General features: G+C 42.0%; 1 protein-coding gene across 1 annotated transcript; it reads left to right on the forward strand.

Annotated features, from left to right (window-relative positions):
* The first annotated feature begins 12,196 nt into the window (after positions 1-12,196).
* FGF6 (fibroblast growth factor 6) lies at positions 12,197-15,791 on the forward strand. Its single transcript, XM_009894170.1, has 3 exons — positions 12,197-12,536; positions 13,447-13,550; positions 15,615-15,791. The coding sequence occupies exons 1-3, from the start codon at positions 12,197-12,199 to the stop codon at positions 15,789-15,791; spliced, it is 621 nt and encodes a 206-aa protein (XP_009892472.1).
* The last annotated feature ends 4,500 nt before the right edge of the window (positions 15,792-20,291 follow it).

Raw genomic sequence — 20,291 nt, forward strand, 5'->3', positions numbered from 1 at the left:
AGAAGACAGCTGGGTTTGCATGTGGTATATGTCAGTTTACTTAAGCAGAACCATTTTACTGCTGCTAGAGGAATGCAGCAAAAGGTCAGTGCTGAAACTCCACTAAAGTAAGCTGAGCACACATTCCAGCTGCGAACATATGCTCACTACTTGCTTGATCAAAAAGGAAATTTCAGAGCTCTGCTACATGTTTGCCTTGACCCTGCTCCATACCGCCTGTCTAGTGTGCATCAGACAAACTATTCTTTAATCCTGCGTAGAAAACACATTCTGGTTAAAGGATGCTTGGAATAGCTGCGTATCACCATGAGCAGTGCAATCTTAAACTGGCCCATACATACAGAGAAGTGCATGATATTATGGAGAGGGATGTCAAGAGGAAGTGTGCTATATGAATACATGAAATGTATGGTTCTATTTCTTAGTCCCGTGCACCCATCACAACCTGACCCTGTCCAAATGAGGCTCATCTTTGCACGGGAAGAACAAACTCAATAGTATTATTCAGCGTTTGCATTTTTCTTGCCTGTGTCTTCTTCAAATGTTTAACCTTATAGTGTCTCCCTGATCTGGTCAGTGTCAGAGGAAGAATTCTGTGCTAAGAAAATGCACAAAGAAGCCACACCAACTTAATTGGGCTGTTAAAAATTGCAGAAGTGAAGCTACAAGAGCTTTCGGCTGATTTAGAACATGCCCTCATAACATCACTTGATAAAAATAAGACTCTGACTTTTTAATAGAACAAATTGCTTAGGTTTTATATTTAACCGCAGTCACTGTTAAAGCTATAACTGGTTTTCAGAATATTTTAGGAATCTAATCTTGATCTTCCATATGTTAAAAGCCATCACAACAAATACCTTACATCGCAGTTCCTGACGGAGAAATAACAAGGTGGCTTCAGCCTCAAATACAAAGTGTTTATATTGTGCTTGGATTTGCTACTTTTATATCAGAGCAAGTATCAAAAAATATAATTTCAAGGCAAGGAAGGAGGCAGTATTGAAGCACAGAAACTTGCAAACCTGCACGATATTTGGAGAAAGGTCACTGACGTTCTCGTTACTCACAGCCAGCTCTTCAACAGCTCCCAGACTCCAGTGTGAAAAATGGCACTAGTATTCAGGACCCCTCGATGCACTGGGAGCAGAGGATATTTTGAGACAGAGAGGTGGGTTCATTTCTGAAAATGGGACTTGCAGGTTTTAAAAATATTACCCAGTGACCATTGTAATCAACCAGATTAAAACTGGGTTTACTGATCTCACCTTGTCTTTGGGTTGTGCCTTGGTGGGAAACTTCAGTCAGTTTAACTGTATTGTACAGTCATGGATTAGTAGCAAAACACCTAGAATCGTACACAGATTAAAAAGAGCGTGTGAAAAATATGAAGTTTAGAGAACATCTGGTGTTCAGTTTTGGACATCCCCACACAAGAGAGAGGTCAACAAATTGGAGCAAGTCCAGTGGAGAGCCACTAGGATGAACAGGGGGCTGAAGGACACTCAAGATGTTCAAGGAAAGGCTGAAGGTGCTCTTGGCAAGTTACAAGGATCAAGGTATTGCTGAACTGTTTGTGGCATTTTAGAGCTTTAGCCTCCTAGTCAAGAAAAAATATTTTCATTTGTCTCAGAAAGATGCCTTTTGAATTAGGTCCTGGATATCATCAGGGGAATTATTCTGTCATCCTGATGTGGGGAATTCACAAAATTTGAATGCCGCAGGTATGTCATAAGCATGTCCTTTCTTCAAGGACAGAATACAGAAGCCAAGAGAGTGTAACTCTAACAGCAGTCCACAGGAACTGTACAGGTCTTATAGAATGACTGGAGCTTGTCATATGGTTCAGTTCCACTTTTTTAATTCCATATTTTAGCTTTTCCATGTTTCTTTTTATAATCTCTTTATTAACCCTGTTATTGCACTGAGACATAGCCTGTCTTGTCTTCTGCACCTCTTTTCTAATCCTGAAACCAAGAAGAGGTTCACTAACTCTGCTTATTTTACACTCTCTGCTCCTTAATGCTCTAATCTTAAAACTACTTCTGCATGTGCCTATCTTTGCTGCTGTAAGTCAGGCCAGTTCAGCAATCTGCAGCACCATCTGCCTAATTTTGTGTGTGTGAACAGTCCCAGGTTCCACAGGAGTCAACAACCACAGACTCCAAAAGTGCAACTTGCTGCAAGTTAGGTACTGGGTGATCCCAGCCACCTGCCACATATCTTTGGTCCTTGATGATGTAAGCCACAATACTTACTAGCTGTCTATTCCCTATATATTTTTTAGTGTTTGATCTGTACTTTAACCATATCTATTTTTTTTTCCTATATGCCCCTGCAGAACTGATGTGCTTCTCACAATTTCCAAGATAAATTTCCACATGTATGCCTGAAAAATTCTTTCCTGTCTCTTTTGGTATCTTTGAATACCACATCATCACCTTTCTGTCTCAAAATGAAGTGGTTTTGCTATTCTCCTCCCTTTTTCTCCATTTCCTGGGCAGATTTTTTCCCTTAATCTTTCTTTGCAGAAATAAGTCTTATCAGTTATATTGCTTTAAACAGCTCACCTGTCTTGCATTCCTGTTCCCTTGGAAGGTCTGTACAAATTTGGAGCTCCTCAACATGCTATGGCATAGCTTAAGCCCCCTTTGCTGTATTAGTCACCCTGCTGTTGAGGAGCCAAAAATTCTCCTTCCCCTATTCAGAAAAGGAGCTACAGGAACAAAACCTGAATTACTGTATTTATATATGAAAACTCATCGTGTTTGCTTTAGCCTGCAAGCCTGACCAGAATGTAGATCACTTCTGAAATGGCCCTATTTCTTCATTTAGCCAATGAACTTTACCTTTGGATGAATTTCTGACGGCTGACTGAGCTTTAGCTGCCCATCTAGTAGCTTTCTGTCTAGGTAGCTTTCTGAGAATGCAGCCTGCAGATTTACTAGACGTCTGGTGATGAGAACAGGATATACTTTTATATGCACATTTTCAAAGAGGGAATGAAAAATCTACTGTTACTTTTACAGATCAAATTTAACCTCAGGTCCCTTTTAATCAGTCCTGGGAATCAACTTATTTATACTAAATAGCAAAGAAATAAAACTCCTTTACCCTCCCATTTGCCTTTGCCTATTTATAGAGGTTCACATGAAGTGCAACATGAAAGGAAAACACTAGCTTCATCTTTAAGCTAAAATGACATTTTGGAGCCATCAAAAAGTTCAAGCTGACAGCTGTCTGATTTATGCTCCCAGGGACTGAAGGCAGAGCATTGAATCTTTTGGGCAATTTTAAGGACAGAGTTCTATAGGGAAAAAATATTTACCCTTAAGAGTTGTGCAGCACTGGAATGGGCAGCCAGGGAGGGTAGGGAATCTCCTGTCTTTGAGGATACTTTTTCAGAGCCCTGGGTGCACCAGGCAGCTGTAATTGCTCCGTACGGCCCTACCAATACCCTCCAAACTGCACCCTTTGTCCATAGCTCCAGGAATACCCATCAAGCTCAGAGCTGCGCCTTCAATCCTGGCCTAAACTACAGCATAGGTGTTTCTGTGTCCATCTGGTTCCCAAGGGCTCTGGTGCTGTTGTTTGGGTTTCCTGGTCTGACCTGGGACCTGACTTGTTACCTTGCCTTTGTGTGCTGAGCAGTGGACTGTCGATGGGACCTGTTAGTAACAGCACCCCTACTCTGCTCACCCAGTTTGGGTGCTGGTGAGGACCTGGGACTGCGCCCTGGCGGAAGGCACTGCCCCTGCCCATGCTGCAGTCACCCTCAGCTGCTGGCTTGCCTTCCCTTGTGGAGCAGCCCTGTTATTGCTGCTGCCTGATGAGGTTAAGGATTTGACTGGACAACCTGCTCTTGCCTTGGAGTTAGCACTGCTTTGAGTAGGAGGTTGAACTTGATGAACTCCCCAGGTCCCTTCTAATGTAAATCTTTCGGTGACTCTGACTCAGTAGTTACTCAGGGAGTTAAGGAATCAGAGAAGATTAATGGAGAAGGGCAGGAGAAGACACGATGAGTTTTTCCGTAATATCACTGACAGTCTAAATTTCCTCCCTTTATGAGCTATTTCATGGTTGCTCTTTTTGTACATGCAATGCCGTGATAGGCATATTGCAGAACAATTTTGAAACCAAATAAATGAAGCACCCAAAGAAGAAACAAGGTATTTCTGCCATAGGCAGGATAAGGCTGAGTCTGTGAAACCTGCCACGGGTATGACAAGGGCAGAAACAGGGAGCTGAAATCCCATGGCTCCTGCAATTTAATTTCAGAAACCTAAAGGATTTGGAGAATCTGTTTTTCTTGCTCTGGTTTCATAAAGTATTCAGAGCATGACCCAGCTTTTGGGAGGTGGCTGGTAAGACTTATGTCCCTGAAATCCTGCTAGCCCTAAGGGGCTTAATCACATGGAAAGCGCATGCAGCTGATGCCAGAAGCCAGAGTGTTCCAAAACCCTGCATGGGTCACTTAGAGTTTTGATGCCCTTTAAAAAGTTGTTCTCCCAAGTGCAGATGTAGATGCAAGCAGGGTGAGGATGAGGCACATTGTGCAGCCACTCTCCACCCACCCTTATTTAGCCGGGAATGTGCAAATGCTCTAGCACAAAACAATGGAACACGGCCTTTGAAACACTCCCCACCCCAAAAAACATCCAGGATACTGCATCCAGGACACTGAGACACCTGCCTGATGCAAGTATGTGTGAAGAATCTGCAAGGCTTCAGATTGTGGACTTGAGATTGCTTTTGAGAGTTTGATTGAGAAATGTGTCTGTGCCATTGGTAGAGAGGTGCAAGAGGTTTCCAAGCAGACACTGCCACCGCAGATGCTGGATCCAACACTGGTCCACATACCTTTGCCTGCAATCTGCTGCTCTGTTGCCTGGTAGGCTGCTGAGCATGGGGGAAGGGATTCATCTCCAGAGTAAAAGATTTCCATTTAGATGTCTCTCAGCTCCTGTGAAACACAGACCTTGTCAGTGAAGGTAGTGGAGTCCTGAGAGTCCTTCAGCTCACCCTGAAGAAGACATGTACTGGCTGATGAGCTGTGTCAGTTACTGGGCTCCTTGACTGTATTAACTAGATCCCCACTGATGGTACTGCACGATTAGATCTTCAGCGCAGTACACACTGATATGTAGGCGCCTTCACACTGGTGTCTGAATACAAAGTCGTTTCACACCCCATGTGGCCTAAGGACTCTCTTGCTAGAACCTGGCTCTGCTCTACTCGCCCCTTATGGTGGGAGGCCCTGCATACTGACCCCCTCCCCTCACTCTGCAGTAACTCATTCAGCCTTCCTCTGTGGAAGAGGAACACAACAACAAGGGTTACACACCTGACTGCCTTACGGGATTTTGAAGACTTCAAATGTGGTGAGTGCAGCCACAACATGATGCAGTGTTGCTTTCCCTCACCTCCTGGGGGCCAGCGGGCAATCCAGTTGTGTGCTAAAAACATCTGTTATGCTTTGGTTCAAGTTTTGTATTCCATTTAAAGACTAAATCATATTCCCTAAGTACCAAGGATCTGAGGATTTTCACTTCCACCCCTCAGGTAGCTGTGGTCAGGACTCAGGGATGCCTTATCTATCCACCCAGCATCTTCCTACCTTCTTTTCCCCCACCAACACAACAGGGTGAATGGGAAAAGAGTGGTGGAAGAGGGCAGGAGGAGATGTCAAAGGTAGGATTCTTTCTATGGAAATTAAACAACAAATCACAATGGCTATCAAAGCTGGATTACAAGCTTTAGAACCCCAGTGTTGCCCACTCTGCAGTAAAAAAGCTTGACAAAACCAGGGAAGAGTTCAGATGACTGCACAAAAGGCCCAGGATTCAGACATCTCCTCTGAAATTTGAGGAGGGATCCAGACCAACAGATGAAGAACTGACATGCAAGAGAAAGTCCTCAACTGAGCTAATGGTACATAACACAAGGAAGATATGGTTACCTGAAAAACAGCAGAAATTGCCTTTAACCTTCTATACGGGATTACAGCAAATAACCTGAATGGCTTCCACAGTCAGGAATCACACAGAGATCTGGCCAGTTGGCCTCTTGGACCAAACCTCATCACCACCACCAACAAAGATAAGTTATTTTTGCTTTCCTATTAATAATGCTACCCAAATGGGGTATTTAGCATCCCTGTACCTGCAGTGTTCCTGTTCCTGCTGTAATGAAAAAAACATACACATAACAAACTAAAACCAAACTAAACGTTCAATGTCATTCCACTCTTCTAATAAATAACACTGAATAGATCTCTGTGGGGGCTGGCAGCCGTCACTTTTTTTTTTTAAGCTCAACATTTTGCCCTTGGACTGCCTGTCCTTGTGGAGTGGGAACAGCTGAGGAGGTGATGAGAGAGGCAGTGTGGGCTGGTGTGCAGAACACCAGCTTGGGAACCCACAGTTTTGCCATGGAGTCACTGCCCTGTCTTATGACAGTGATTTCAACCTTTGTAAGATATTCAGAGGCAGACATGACCACCTCAGAACTGTTCTTGAAGAGATTTTATTGTGCCATGAATGGAGAAGGACCAGAAAGTCATCTGCACTAAAATATATCTCTCACTGACAGCTCTGCACCACAGAAGGATTTTTCTGCACTTCCAGAGAGCCCCAAATCTCCAAGTCTCCTTCAGCCTGCACAGGCAAGATCTCCATAGGGGAGTCAGTGCAATCACCAGCAGCTTTGGCTGTTCCTCTTCTGACTCGATGCCAACTGCTTCTGCAGGCTATGCAAGCTACCTTCTTCTCCTAGATCCTAGAGGAGAAGTTTAAACACAATTTCCTTTCCCAGTTGGCTTCCCATCTCTGGGTTTACCATGCCAAGCTTTAAACAGGCATAAACTGAAGACTGGAATTAAGGTTTTTTCTCTTGGAATGATCGAGTCCTTGCAAGCACAACTCATTTCTGCAGATTACTCCTTGAAATGTCATACAAAGAGGCCTCAATTGCTTGAATTACTTATGAACCCACAGAGGTGCAACATTAAAAGCTATGATTACTGAGTAGCAAGTGCCCCAACCTTCATCCTCCACAGCAGCCTTGGTGACCCTGGTGTCAATGGATTGTGAACATGATTGTTTTAGTTTCTTTCTTCTCTGCATCTGGATGGGCACAATTCAGCACCTTGAGGAAATCTGATGTTTTCACCCTCATACATGCTTTTGAGCACTTGAGATGATAGTGAAGGTAGTTCCGGAATGCTTGGATCAGGTTTATGGTGTTGTCGCTGGCAGCAGCGTTGGTGTGATGGGGGAACAGCACAAGGGTGATGTAGCCAATATTGTTGCCAACGGCCGCATCTGTGTCTTTCAGCTCCAAGAGTGGCTCCCTGTGGCTGAAGAGCACCTGTGGGTCTGTGTGACTGGCCTCGCGACCCTCCTTGAGCTCCTGCAGAAAACGGAAAAGATAAAGGATGCAAGTTCTGCTCTGTTACATCATGGTACATGGAGAAGTTGCTGCAAGAAAGAATTTGTGACTGTGTCATTAAGAGCAAGATTTGCCCATAACATTGTCCCTGTCCAAACACAGCAAAGTTACTTTGTGTCCCTATGAAGTAGCTTCTGCGGTAACTCCTCAGGAGAAAAAGCTGGGTGTGTTTGATGTATCTGTGCTTGACGTATCCTCTTCAGAATATGAATTTAGCATGAATAAGCAGTAAACCAAGACTTTTCCAGGCAAGCTAGCTATTTTGTTTTTATTCTTCCCTCAAAAAAAAAAAAATAGCAGGAATATGTTCTGTCATTTGTGTTACCTGTAGGAAATTAGCATGTGAAAACTCAGTGACAGCCCTTGTGGCAGAATGGGAAGGTAATTATTTTAAATGAATTTTGAAGTTGCTTAACTTACCCACTCTCTTACCCATTTATGCACATGCACCAAGATGCATGTGCCCAAGTGGCCTGTGTGGACATGGAGGATGAGGGAAGCCCCCAGTTAAGTCTTCACTATATTACCTTTGACTGGTGATGACAAATTGGGTTTCAACAGGTCTTTTATATGCTTTAGGAATCAGCAGTTGTAATGAGGTGATACTTATGCTTCAGACGCTTGCTTCAGCCTCCAAGAGTCTTAGTCAAGCTTGCTGTCCATTGTTTTCTTTATTCATTTTGGGTATCGGTATGGCTACAAATCTGCCTCTCTGTTGGATAACAGGAAGAGGAATAACAAATGCAATGTGCTAAAACGCTTTTTGTCATCCCCCTGCTACCAGAGCTCAGGTCTCCTGCTGATTAATCGTCTATACTGTGGCACTAATCCAATCTAGTCTTGATGCCAACAGCACACTCAGTGTTTACCAGTTTTGTGGTTATTAATCAGGTCCCTGGATAGTAATACAGGCCATCCCCGCAACCCTTGCTCTATTACTTTTTCTACTGCTTTCATATTGTGATTCGTATTTCATTCGTATTAGTCTTAGTATTTGGGTTACAAATTTATACATGTTGGCCAACAAACCCCATTAGCCTAAAGATGGTCTGATGCGGCTCCATGGTCATACCTGGGCTAACTTGGGAGTTTTATGCAAGTTTTCCAGAAACTGCAATACTTGCCCTGCCACAGCAGTCCGATTCGTCACCTGGAAGTCTCTTTTCTCCTCTCTTTCACCACCAGCCCAGGTCTTCAACACAGGCAAAGTGAACAATTTTAATCTGTCCCTTTGTGTTTGAATGAGGCATTGCTCTTTCCAGGCCCTAAAATAGGGAGACACTTTTAAGAGATTTGAAAATGGAGCTTGGGATCCTAAGTCATCATGAATTTTTTAAAGACGTGCTCTGCATCCATATCGTGTTACTGCTCAGCTGCGTGGCTTTTCCTAGACTATCTGAAAGTGGATCTGTACTGCTGTGTTCCAAAGAGGGGTTATTTTAATATTGTACTAAAATACTGACAATGAAAACTTGTTACTTTAATTAGGTGGTAAGGACTGTCATCCTGGGTCTTAAGATTTTGAGTAAGCAGAGGTTGATTGCTGAGGTAAATTTTTGCCATTTTGGAGTTTACAGGATTTATTTTACGGAAAATGCTATTGGTGTCTCCCTTGATGCCTTCCAAATTTCACTGGGCACATGAAGCCAGGACAACATACTATCTGAAAATCAAAGGTTATGGCATGTTTTCTGGAATCAGTTACTTCATGGGTGAAGAGGACAAGTTTAACCAGAATGAGGGGTAAATGTCTTTCAGAGGAGACAAGGCTTGCCTAATTGAATCAGAAGCTCCAGAATTTACATGGCAGCTCATCTTCAGACCACTTTGCAAATTCAGCAACCTGCTGGCCACAGATCAAACTACAGAATAGCTCAAGACTCATTTCAGCTCCAATGCAGAATTGTTGAGCAGTACAAGACTATGGTATACACTTCACCTCCCAGCTGCACACCATTTGGTCTTAGGCCAGATAGCAAGACTCTTGGTCTTATGAGGGCCAGATGTCCCAGTGAAATCACAACTTTTAGCTATCTGTTTTGGTTTTCAGATCAAGCAAGAGAAGTCCTGATTTTTGCAAGTAAGCAATCTGGACACCCTTTCCATACAGTATGCTGTCAGTTCTACTTGCTCAGCAAGAAACTGCAGGTGGGAGGCTGTCCCCTGGTCTAGCTGCCCTGGCCCACCACAGCTGTCACCAGTCACTTTCCAGCTGGGCTGACTAAAAGCCAAAGCAATGCATCCCATAGACTTGGCAGAATGTATCCCATTTTTTTGTACTATCATCTAGTATTCATTCTAGGGTTAAGAGTTACCGGGATGTGACGGGGTGCATCCCACAAAGTGTTCCTTTGATTTGGGTCATCAGAATAGCTTGTTGGGAATCTCTAGTGGTGTATGGGCCAGCACAAGTTAGAGAAGCTCTTTTAGCCCATGCCTTGGCTTTGCTATAAGAAACCTGACAAAGGACACACAAAGATGCAAAGGTGATCAAAAATCAGTGATGGAAAGCCAGCTCTGCTTCCTTGTCCCTCAACTCTTTAAACCACCAAATGTTGTTTTGCCTGCTGATTGGCAGCTGTATTCTGATTTCCCTCCTAGGACACTGATCATTAGCAAACTTCAAAGTTACACTTGAAACGTTCTTGAGGGGAAAAAAAAAATAATTGGAAAGAAAATATTACAGTGAATATTTTACAGACAATGACGGCTTTGAGATTAGGCAATGTTTCTAGAAGTCACGTGCATTAGGAATGGGCAGGTCTTCAGACTGTAGCACAGGACAACCGAGGAAATCAATGCTGCATCCCCATAACAGTGACCCTGGGCTTTGTTTCCCACCGATGCTGGCCTCTCATAGACTGCAACTATGCTGAGGCACTGTAAAATACTAGTAATATTCCTTGTTAAAAATTATATATGGACTTTGCACAGCTGAAAAATCACGAGATTAAGTAGAAGGCAGCAGAGAAAAGGCTCTGAAGATTTTCATTGCAAGCAAAAGACAGAAGAAATTCTGAGTGCTTCTTCAACAAAAGCAGAGAGGCTTTGAAATGCCACCTGGCACAAGCCAGGGTCTAGTCCAGTGGTTCCCAATCTTTTTGTAGCTGAGGCTCTCTCAAGAGAATAATCACTGTTTTGTACATCACTGAATCTAACTGCTCACCTGCTTCAGGGCTGCAATTGCCTCCCCTTTGCTCACAGTGCTCCTGCTTGAGTGTCTGCAGTATCCAAGGCCTCATATTACACTCCTGTTAATGTGAAACTGTATGTCATGCTGGGTGTGCTCAGTTCAATTACGCTTCCAGGTACTCTCCTTATTAACATGCAGGCATCTCAGATGACATAGACGACACAAGTTCTGTGCTGTGAAAAGCTGACAGACATATTGACAAAAATATTTGCATAAGTCTCAGCCATTTTCCTACCACTAATGTGTTAATAAGTCCTGTGAAACTAATTAAGATAAAAGTCTAATCTGTCCAGCTCCAAAGAAGCTGAAACAGCATCAGTGCAAAATGAGGGGAAACAAGAAAGACAGTCTGAGCAAAGGAGAGGAAATTAAGACGTTCATACGTTATCACAAAAAAAAAAAAAGACAGTATTTGGGCTTGAGGAACAGAGACAGTGAAACAGTAGGGAGGTGTGCCCATTTCCCTTTTTCCTGTTCTTTAATGCATTACCTAAGCCTTTGTCTTGCAAACACAAACACAATCGCACCCCTGCAAGACTATTCTAAAGACCAGAACCCTAAAACAGCACGGATCCCATGGATCACTGCGGGAGACACACGCTATCCCCAAATAAATGTGATCATTTGGAAGTCACCTCAATGAACAACCTGAACACCTGAGAACATATCGGTGTCCCCAACTATGTGTAACTGCAAGATCAGTGCTCCATCCTGCACGCCCTGCTCAGAAAAACTGCTGCTGCTTGCAGCAGAAATGCGTTTGCATAAAAAAACAGCGTGAGCAAGCCCCGCGGCTTCCTCTCCTTTTAACATGTCTTACCTCTGTGTTAACCATCCAGGAGCACCCCTTTTAGAGGTACAGACAAGCTGTTAGTGCATGGGCCACTACAGTAAGAGGTGCCTTGGATTTGCTAGGTATATACAAATAGAGCAACGGTCACTTCAAGCCAGTTCTCCCCAGATATTGAGCTGCCCTGACGTACACTCAGCGATCGTGCCACCAAGGAAGTGACTGCAAATTTTTCATTGCTCGCTGATGAGGTCCATAACTGTTTTTACACCTTCTTCTCTAAATAAGGAAGCTGCCTGTGAGGCCTCCAACTGCCCGACCAATTTAAGCCCCTTGCTTTCAACAGCCAATGAAACCCCACTCCTGCCTCCGGTCTTGGGTGACAGCATTCATCAAACCTCAGCCAGCCTGGGAGGACGGCAGGTTAGTGTTACAGCTGTGGCAGGCTTACCTTTGGCAAGCTGTTGATGTCAGAGTGATGATGTGGGGAGGGACAGCCTCTGCACTATAAAGATGGGTCAATCAAATATAACTGAGGCTGCCCACCAGAAAGCAGGATCTGCAAAACATGGTCCCCACCAGTTCCAGTCCTGCTGGCCTGTCTCTGCTTCGAACCCAACTGCTATCGGGCTTTAGTTTCATGTCAGCAATCTCTATTTGCTTTCCAAAAATAAGCCTCTGCCACCATGCTGAAGGGAGAAAAACAAGAAGGGCGGTATTTTTAGGGCCATTAATTCTGACCACGTGCCCAGGAGATGAACCGGATGGCCACCGCACAAAGACTTCTCATCACTATGTCCTGCGAAGCCAGCGTTCACCGGACGTTGCCTGCTTTCGTTCTCCTGGGTTTTCTAGCTGGGATTGCTTCAGCACATCCAGTTGTAAGCAGAACTAATGGCACATTGCTGGAAAGAGGATGGCAATCTCTGTTGTCCAGGTCCATTGCTGGGATGTCAGGGGAGAAGTCAGATGTGAACTGGGAGAGTGACTATTTGCTAGGAATCAAGAGGCAGCGGAGGCTTTACTGCAACGTGGGCATCGGGTTTCACCTTCAAATCCTCCCAGACGGAAGGATAAGCGGAGTTCACAATGAAAACCAATACAGTGAGTTGCATCCAGAAATGAAATAGAATAGATGTCACTTAATTGCTGTGAACTCTAGTAATTACCCTTCATAGAATGCATATGTTATTACTTGATATTATTAATCTGTGCTACATCTGTTGCCTTTTAAAAGTCTCTGGGATCAATAAACATTAGAACTCTCCAGACCGAAACTTGTCACAAATGCTTAGACAAATTTAGATACTATTTATTTTTACTCTGCTTTACAGCACAGATAAGAAAAGACAAACCAGGTTGAAAACTATCTCTCTGCTGCATTTGCTCACTCACCTTCTCATTTGCCTTTTGAATTCAGGAGGTTGTTGCTCAGCTCAGAGTGCCAAAGCATGATTTTTGAATCCTAGCCGACTAGTACTTTTGGGACACTCCGTCATGGAAGGGGCTTGCTGTTCCTGGTTTGCTTGTTCTTATGGGTGCTGTTCGTAACTGTAAGATTAAAAGCAAAGCATTAGCCCTATGGATTTAAATTTCCTGTAGAGGGCAGTTGCTAAAATCTTTTGCAGCTAAGATATCATGGGAGACTTCAAAATGCAAGCCACACTTCTCTAAAGCTCAATAACAAACATTCTGTAATTACAGCACATTAGACAAAAATAATTTACTTATTAGAAAGGCCAAGAGCTTGACAAGTCAAAAGAGTTTGATAGAGCAAAAAGATTACACAGCATGTGACTACAATTCCAGAATAATTATTTTAAAATCCTACAGCATGTAGTAAAACCCAAGATCTTCTTGGTGTGTTTTCATTATGCTGGACTTGGGAGGTAATTCTAATAAAGAAAATATGACAAGTTTATTAGGGTTTTATAATAAATCAATTATATCTGAATTGCCTTTGGTTAGCTATAAATTCTGTGATAACACTTCTATTGAACTTCTTATTTTTTAGGTCTCTTTGAAATATCCACTGTAGAGAGAGGTGTTGTTAGCCTGTTTGGTGTGAAAAGTGCTCTATTCATTGCAATGAACAACAAGGGGAAGCTATATGGAACGGTGAGTACAAGTGCAAATAGTTTTTCAAGGCTTAAACAAAGCCTGCAAAGGTTTTGGTTGTCTTTTCCTTTCTGGAAATCTCTGATTACAATCAGGGAAAATAGCCTTTCAATTACAGGGAACCAGCCCAGCCCAATGTCATCAGTGTTATTTAGTTCAACAAGCAGCGCGGCTACTAGAGAGGTCTGTTATTTTAAAGCTTTCCAGTAAGATTGTACAGGGAGCAGCCTAGGAAAATCAATGTATTCTGCAAATAGTACAAATTAATTAGATGGCTTCTTCTAAGGGCTCAGCACTGCAAACACATCTAGTAAGACCGAACCCTGTTGATGCCCTTTTGCATTGCATTGTGCATAAAGCAAAAGGGTGTGCTTTGGAAAACCCCCTAGGAGGTAAACGTGTGTCTATGTCTGTGAGTGTGTATGTGTGTATGCGATTGCATGCATACGTGTGTGCATACAGGTGTGTGTAGGCGAGGTATAATTAGAGCTATCTACACTAGCTACCATGAGTAAAATCATGACCACAGGCCTCCCCCTACTAAAAACAACCACGCCATAAAGAATAAATAGGAAGTATACCCTACAAAGTCAACATATGCGCCTGGGGTTATTTTAAAGACTAGTTTTGTGAGATCAGTCCCAAAGGGTGAGAAAACAATAATAGCTATTAACAATAGCTATTATGTATGCAAGGCAAACATCATCACCATAATCCTCATCTAGAAAGTGCTAGCTATGCCATCTAAATGCAATTTAATCTCTGAGGCCTGAGCAAGGCGTCTCCAATCTCAACATTCAGTAGAAAAAGGTTTGTTAGGAAGGACATTTGAAAGAGGCTGGCTCTGGGCAATAGGCAAAAGCAGTCCATCTCTAACTAATGAATGGCACTGATTGCATTCATCTTTTTGTCATGAAACAAGGAAGTTATTTCTTTTGAAACAGCTGTAGGTTCAACAAAGATTTTCAGTTGCTTAATAAAATACTAAATGTTGTGAAGGACCTGTAGCCATTACTAATCTGACAGATTCCTTCTCATACAGATAATGAGAGTGAGACATTTTAAGGTCCATGTCTGATTTCAAGCACCTAAAAAGTGCCACAAGCCCAACTGCTTTGCTGGACTAGGTCTTTCTAAAGTAATGCAGGGTCTAGCTCCAGAGCTCCCTTTGATTTTTTTTTCCCTAGTTTCAATCCAGTTTTATTTATTTTCAAAGACATTTTTAAAAGCTGTAAGAGATGTGCATTTTCCCTTGCACAATGCAATGCCCTAGGTTAAACTCTTACAAGCTTTGAATGGTGTTATTACAAAGATGTCCAACTAGAACAGCACTGTTGGTGTCTCATGTGCCTGACATTTGATGTCAGGGAATTATTCTGCTTTCTTTTTTAATTTCCTCTGTGCTCTGCATTTGTCTCCTGTTTGTGCTTGCACCTCCTCTCCCAGATAATTCCCACTCCTTGGATTTGCCTGATGCAACATGAAGAGAAATAAAACTATTTTCCCAGCTTAGAACATGTTGCATATCTCACTACCAATTAAATATAACATCACTAATGATTTAATAAAAGAAAATATTTAGTGCTAATTCAAATAAGTCTTATTCAAATGCCTTATTCAAGCATATTTTTAGTTCTCTCTGGACACTGCTGTTGTAAGAGAACTGAAGATTTTGACAGCCAGCATATCATTCTTTTGTAAAGTACAGGACCTCTTGCAGAGATGAGGTGTGAAATAAAGCGACATCATTTGGGCAAAGGTGCAAGATGCTGGCAGAAATTATCGCTTGCAAATAAAATGAAGAAATCCATGATTTACGATGAATTAACTTGATCTGTCACAGGAAGTACACAGTCCATTATCTGGACAGGTGGCATCTGAGTTCATCTGACACCAAATTAGCACTGAGGAGGGAGATTTATTGTTGGATGCAGTCACCCCAGCACCACCTGTTGCACGCTGCAACAAGTTCTTCTGTAAAAACACTAATAAGAATAATGACTTGAGTCTTTGTGAAATATTTATTCTACCTGCTTTGTTCTTCCCCCTCTTCTTATTCTTTAGGCTGTTTTCCAAGATGAGTGCAAATTCAAAGAAACCTTGCTGCCCAATAACTACAATGCATATGAATCAAATGCTTACTGTGGTGCTTACATAGCACTCAGCAAACATGGAAGAGTGAAGAGAGGAAACAAGGTTTCTCCTGCTATGACAGTGACCCACTTTTTACCCAGGATATGAACATGAGCAAAGCAGAAGATTAAATCCCAGGAAAAACTGTTTCATTTTGCACATGGGAATAATCTCCCAGGTAAAGTATTTATACTGTTCATTGAAAAAAAGTATATGTATGTATGTGTATATTTGGATAAAAATATTTGTACTAGATTCATCACATAGCATATGTAATATGATGCTGCTTCTCTTCTACTCTGTACAAATTTTACACGACTGTGTACCTCCTTTGGTGCTGAACAGAGAAAAAATGCAAGCTGGAGTGCAAAGGAAAAAAGGTATTTGGAAGATATACAATGGCTGTGGATAACAATCTAATCAATCATAGGTTATTTACTAACTAATATTAGTTACCTCAGATAATAACCTTCCATAGTGAGCTGTTTACATATCATGGGCCAAATCATCAGATGACTTTGCTTCACCAGAGCTTCAAGCAGTTCACTCCATCTGAATATCTGCCTGCACCTCCTCTTCTACACACTGTGTCCTGTCTTGCAAAGTCCTCAATCTATTTTGATCATTAGGGTGCCAATTCCACAACCATTTCTACACAAGCAAACTGCATACCCCCAGACCCCCTCTGCCTCTGAAAGGATTCTGCAGGGTCTCCTCACTTGGACTTGTTGGCAAAATGAAGACCTACAATCAATTTGTCTTAGGAAGGGCCACAGGATAAATTACAGATGGGTCCTAAATGCAAAATATATTTGGAGCTGAAGATTTTGAATGCCACCCCCTTGGCATTTTGTGAGCTTAGTTTAGACCCACCTCAAATATAGAAGTGTACATTTTTAATATAAATACATGTGTATATATAGACAAGGGATGTATGAGTGTGTATCTATGTAATTACATACTTTTAATGAATCAATCATCCCAGTCTGCAGATGCCCAGGTGTGGTTTTATGTGTACACATGTAAAAGAATATAAATATTTAAAGGCACTGTATTTCATTTAGGCTGAACCTTGTTAATCTCTAAGAACTAGAACTGGTCTGCAGGATGCATTTTTTAAAATGTATGAAGTTAATGAAAGCTTCCAGCAAAGGGTTATTTTATAAAAATTCTCTGTTTCGAATTCTCTTCTATTTACTGTTTTAAGTATATTTGGTTCTTCTCTATTATACCTCACTGAGGTATGAAGAACAGAGGAAGAAGGAGGTTGTACAAGCATACCTTCCTGGGTTGGAGCAGAGGAAATTTTGCCATAATTCCAATTTCTGTCACTTGCAAAGCATCAGTTTCAAAGACAACACAGCAAGCTGGATGAAATACTCTCCAAAGCTCTCCTAGAAGCCATACAAATAGCGCATAACCTTGCCTTTCTATTTTGACAACCTTTTTCCAGATCACCAATGAAGCTACATTCTCTATGCCTTTGAAAGAGTATTTTAAGAGGCCCTAAGTCAATAGTCACTATAAATGTCAGTTACCAGAAGCCTTGGGATTCCTGCATTGATGGTGTGCTCCTAAATTTGAAACTAGATTCAATGCAATGTCAGAGCATGAGCATTTTCAGCATAGATGGACCATGTTGCTGCAGAATTGAACATCTGAGTGCAAGATAATCTCCCACGTCCAGCCAAAATGTGGCTATGTCCAGCCTTGAAATGCCATTCTATTTGCAGGGGGTGTCTATTCATGATGAATTTGAGCCTTCTGACATGCATGAAAAACACTGTCAGGGCCAGATCCTCAGTTGGAGTAAAGCAGCCTAGTAAGACTATTAGTTTATAACTGCAGAAGAATTGGCCCACATAGCACACCTACAAGGATGTATCTACAGCCACGCTTTCTGAAAAATTTTCAAGACAACTCTTTTGTAAACAGGATACAGTTTTCCAGCTACTTTTGTGTGATTTATACTTGAATTTATTTTGCTCAAATGTAAGGGGTGATCACAGTGTAAAAGAAGAGAAAAAGAATGGAATACTGCTTAGAGCACACGAACAGGACACTTTGGATATGGTGAAGGAAAGGAGTTACTCATTTTCTGGTCTTGCAGCATGTAGAGAGAAACCAAGCTGGCACACTTCGTTCATCCACAATGTGTGCAGAAGTTTGCTTTGGAAAAATGTGCATTTCAAGAGAAAAAGCAGAAAGTTTTGAGTAGTGAGAGTGGGTCAGAGAAAAGTTTGGAGGATATCAGACAGTTACATTGACCTAGAGTCCTTAGAGGTACAGATAGGAAAACTACAGCTGTGCTGAAATACATTAGCTGGCAACCTGTATCCTTGTGTTATATTCCTAATTGTCTTTGAAATTAAGTTTGAAGAAGGATGGAAGAGTACATGGATGTAGAAGAAATCATAGTTTGAATGCTGACACACAAGTTCATTTCTGATTACAGCTTAAATCAGTGTCCTTAGGATAGGATGAAGTCTGTTCCCTCTTAAACCAGTGTAGTCTAGATTAATTTAGTGTTTCCAGCACTGGTAAATAATGGGATAGCTGGCATAAAAGGTGAGAATCAGACTCACTGACTCCATTTTGCACATACTGGTCAACAGCAAGAACAAACCGTAGACCAGATCACAATAAGTCTGTTTGGATGCAGCCTGCTGGGCTAAGCTTGTTGTTACAAACTGCAGACCCCTGTGAATGCAGTTTTTGTGGGCATTTGGAAATCCCCACCAGTCACTCTGCTGAGTTACTCTTTACACCACTGCTTTTTCCATATTACATATCAACATCAGCCAGATCAACATTGAAGTCAATATTGAAATCAAAAAAGGTCTCCGAGTGCCAGGAGTCCTGATTAATATGTGATTGAATGATGGCATTGTCAGAAGTGACAATGAAAGACGCCATTGTCAGGAGTGATACCTTTGGCAGGAAACCCCTCCAGCACAACCAGTGAAATACCACAGTGTAGTGGAGTTTTAGACTAGTTGGATACAGTACTTTGACAGAGGTGCTTCTTAAGTGAATGCATGGCTATGTTCAAGTGAGGAGTTAAAGCATGTGTTGACACACTGCTGCGGATGTGCAAGCAGCCTAGGGGCAACTCTCAGTAGCAGAATGCACTGTGGCAGTCTTCAAGAAGTTACACAACTTGCCTGGGAAATGACCTGATCCTGTTCTGCCTCATGCTTGATTAGCTGAATTCCACTTCCTCCTCCTCAGGCTATCACCTGCAATGGGAGAAGGAGGATTTAGGAAGACCACCACTCATTTTACACACCTCAGGATAAATTTGTTGAGCTGGCACAGAGAGGGAAAAAAACCCCAAACCATTTGTAAACTGAATGTACATGATATGGAGGCTATGGAGAGAATATGGGCATAGTCTGGCAAACTCTCAAGCAAAACTTTCTTCAAAATAATAGTTCCGTAAACATGTGACTATGTAAAGGAAACTCATAAAGTGAAGGAGTTTTCCAAATCAGGGCCAAATTAGGAACCTACTATTGACAATTCTTGCAGTGGTCCCTTTCAAAGCATATCTCGTCTCAGTGTGCATTAATGCAGAGTCATGAAATGGGCTACAAGCTTTGAAAGCATTGCTGTGAATGCACCGCACCAGACTGTCTTGCCCATATTTTGCACATAGGATTCTCCTGTGGAGTTGATACCTATTTTCAAGGTTTCTTCTTCCATAGGCAAATCCCACAATAATTTAAGACCTAATCCACCCCCCTTAGAAAAGTCTTTACTGGAATTAAATAATGCTCTTAAATAATCAAATTTTCCCCAAACATGCAGAGATACAGACACACACAGTGGAAAAGCAGAGTAATTTTTGTATACCTCACTAAGTATTTCAATTCCAATATTTTATTTTGCACAGTAAAATGGTGCCAAAGTTCTCACTTTATTTTCACTAAAATATACCTCATATTCTGACTCAATATGGACTCACAATTGAGACTGTAAATTTGCAAGAAACACAAAACTGTCCAATCGTTTGTGAAATTGCTTCTATTTTTATATGTAAGTGCTGCGCACAATAGTTTAATGTATTCATAAAATAAACTTTTATACATTTTCGGTAGTGTTTTGACTCCAAATCTCTCTTAACATTTATTTTCTTCCCCGCTTCAGAGCCGCTATATTAACCCTTCCCACTTGCACAGTTTTCATTCACCTCTAGAGCCAAAGGACATATTGGTACACTTAAAATTGTGGTAGCCGTTTGTGTCCTTCAGACTTGTTGCCTGGTAAGTCACAGGAAAGTCATACTTTTTGTAGCGAATCTGGGAGTTTCACAGAAGAGAAGGAAAATAAAAGTTCAATCGGATTAAAGATGGGCTGTCATAGTCACCTGTCTAAATTCCAATGCTTTTTTTTACCTGGGGAAGTTCTAGTGCTGCTCTCATAGAATCATAGAATGGTTTAGGGTGGAAGGAACCTTAAAGATCATCTAATTCCAACCTCTCTGCCATAGGCAGGGATACCTTCCACTAGACCAGGTTGCTCAGAGCCCCATCCAGCCTGGCAATGAACACTTCCAGGGATGGGGCCTCCACAACTTCTCTGGGCAACCTGTTCCAGTGCCTCACC

Source organism: Charadrius vociferus, unplaced genomic scaffold (assembly GCF_000708025.1).
Source record: "Charadrius vociferus isolate BGI_N301 unplaced genomic scaffold, ASM70802v2 scaffold160, whole genome shotgun sequence".
NCBI classification, from domain to species: domain Eukaryota; kingdom Metazoa; phylum Chordata; class Aves; order Charadriiformes; family Charadriidae; genus Charadrius; species Charadrius vociferus.

What these genes read in the sequence shown, in the direction of transcription:
- FGF6 (XM_009894170.1), top strand. Translation starts at nt 12,197, where the DNA reads ATGGCCACCGCACAAAGACTTCTCATCACTATGTCCTGCGAAGCCAGC. An exon ending in TCACAATGAAAACCAATACA is followed by an intron (nt 12,537 to 13,446) that starts GTGAGTTGCATC and finishes CTTATTTTTTAG; the next exon opens with GTCTCTTTGAAATATCCACT. An exon ending in AGGGGAAGCTATATGGAACG is followed by an intron (nt 13,551 to 15,614) that starts GTGAGTACAAGT and finishes CTTATTCTTTAG; the next exon opens with GCTGTTTTCCAAGATGAGTG.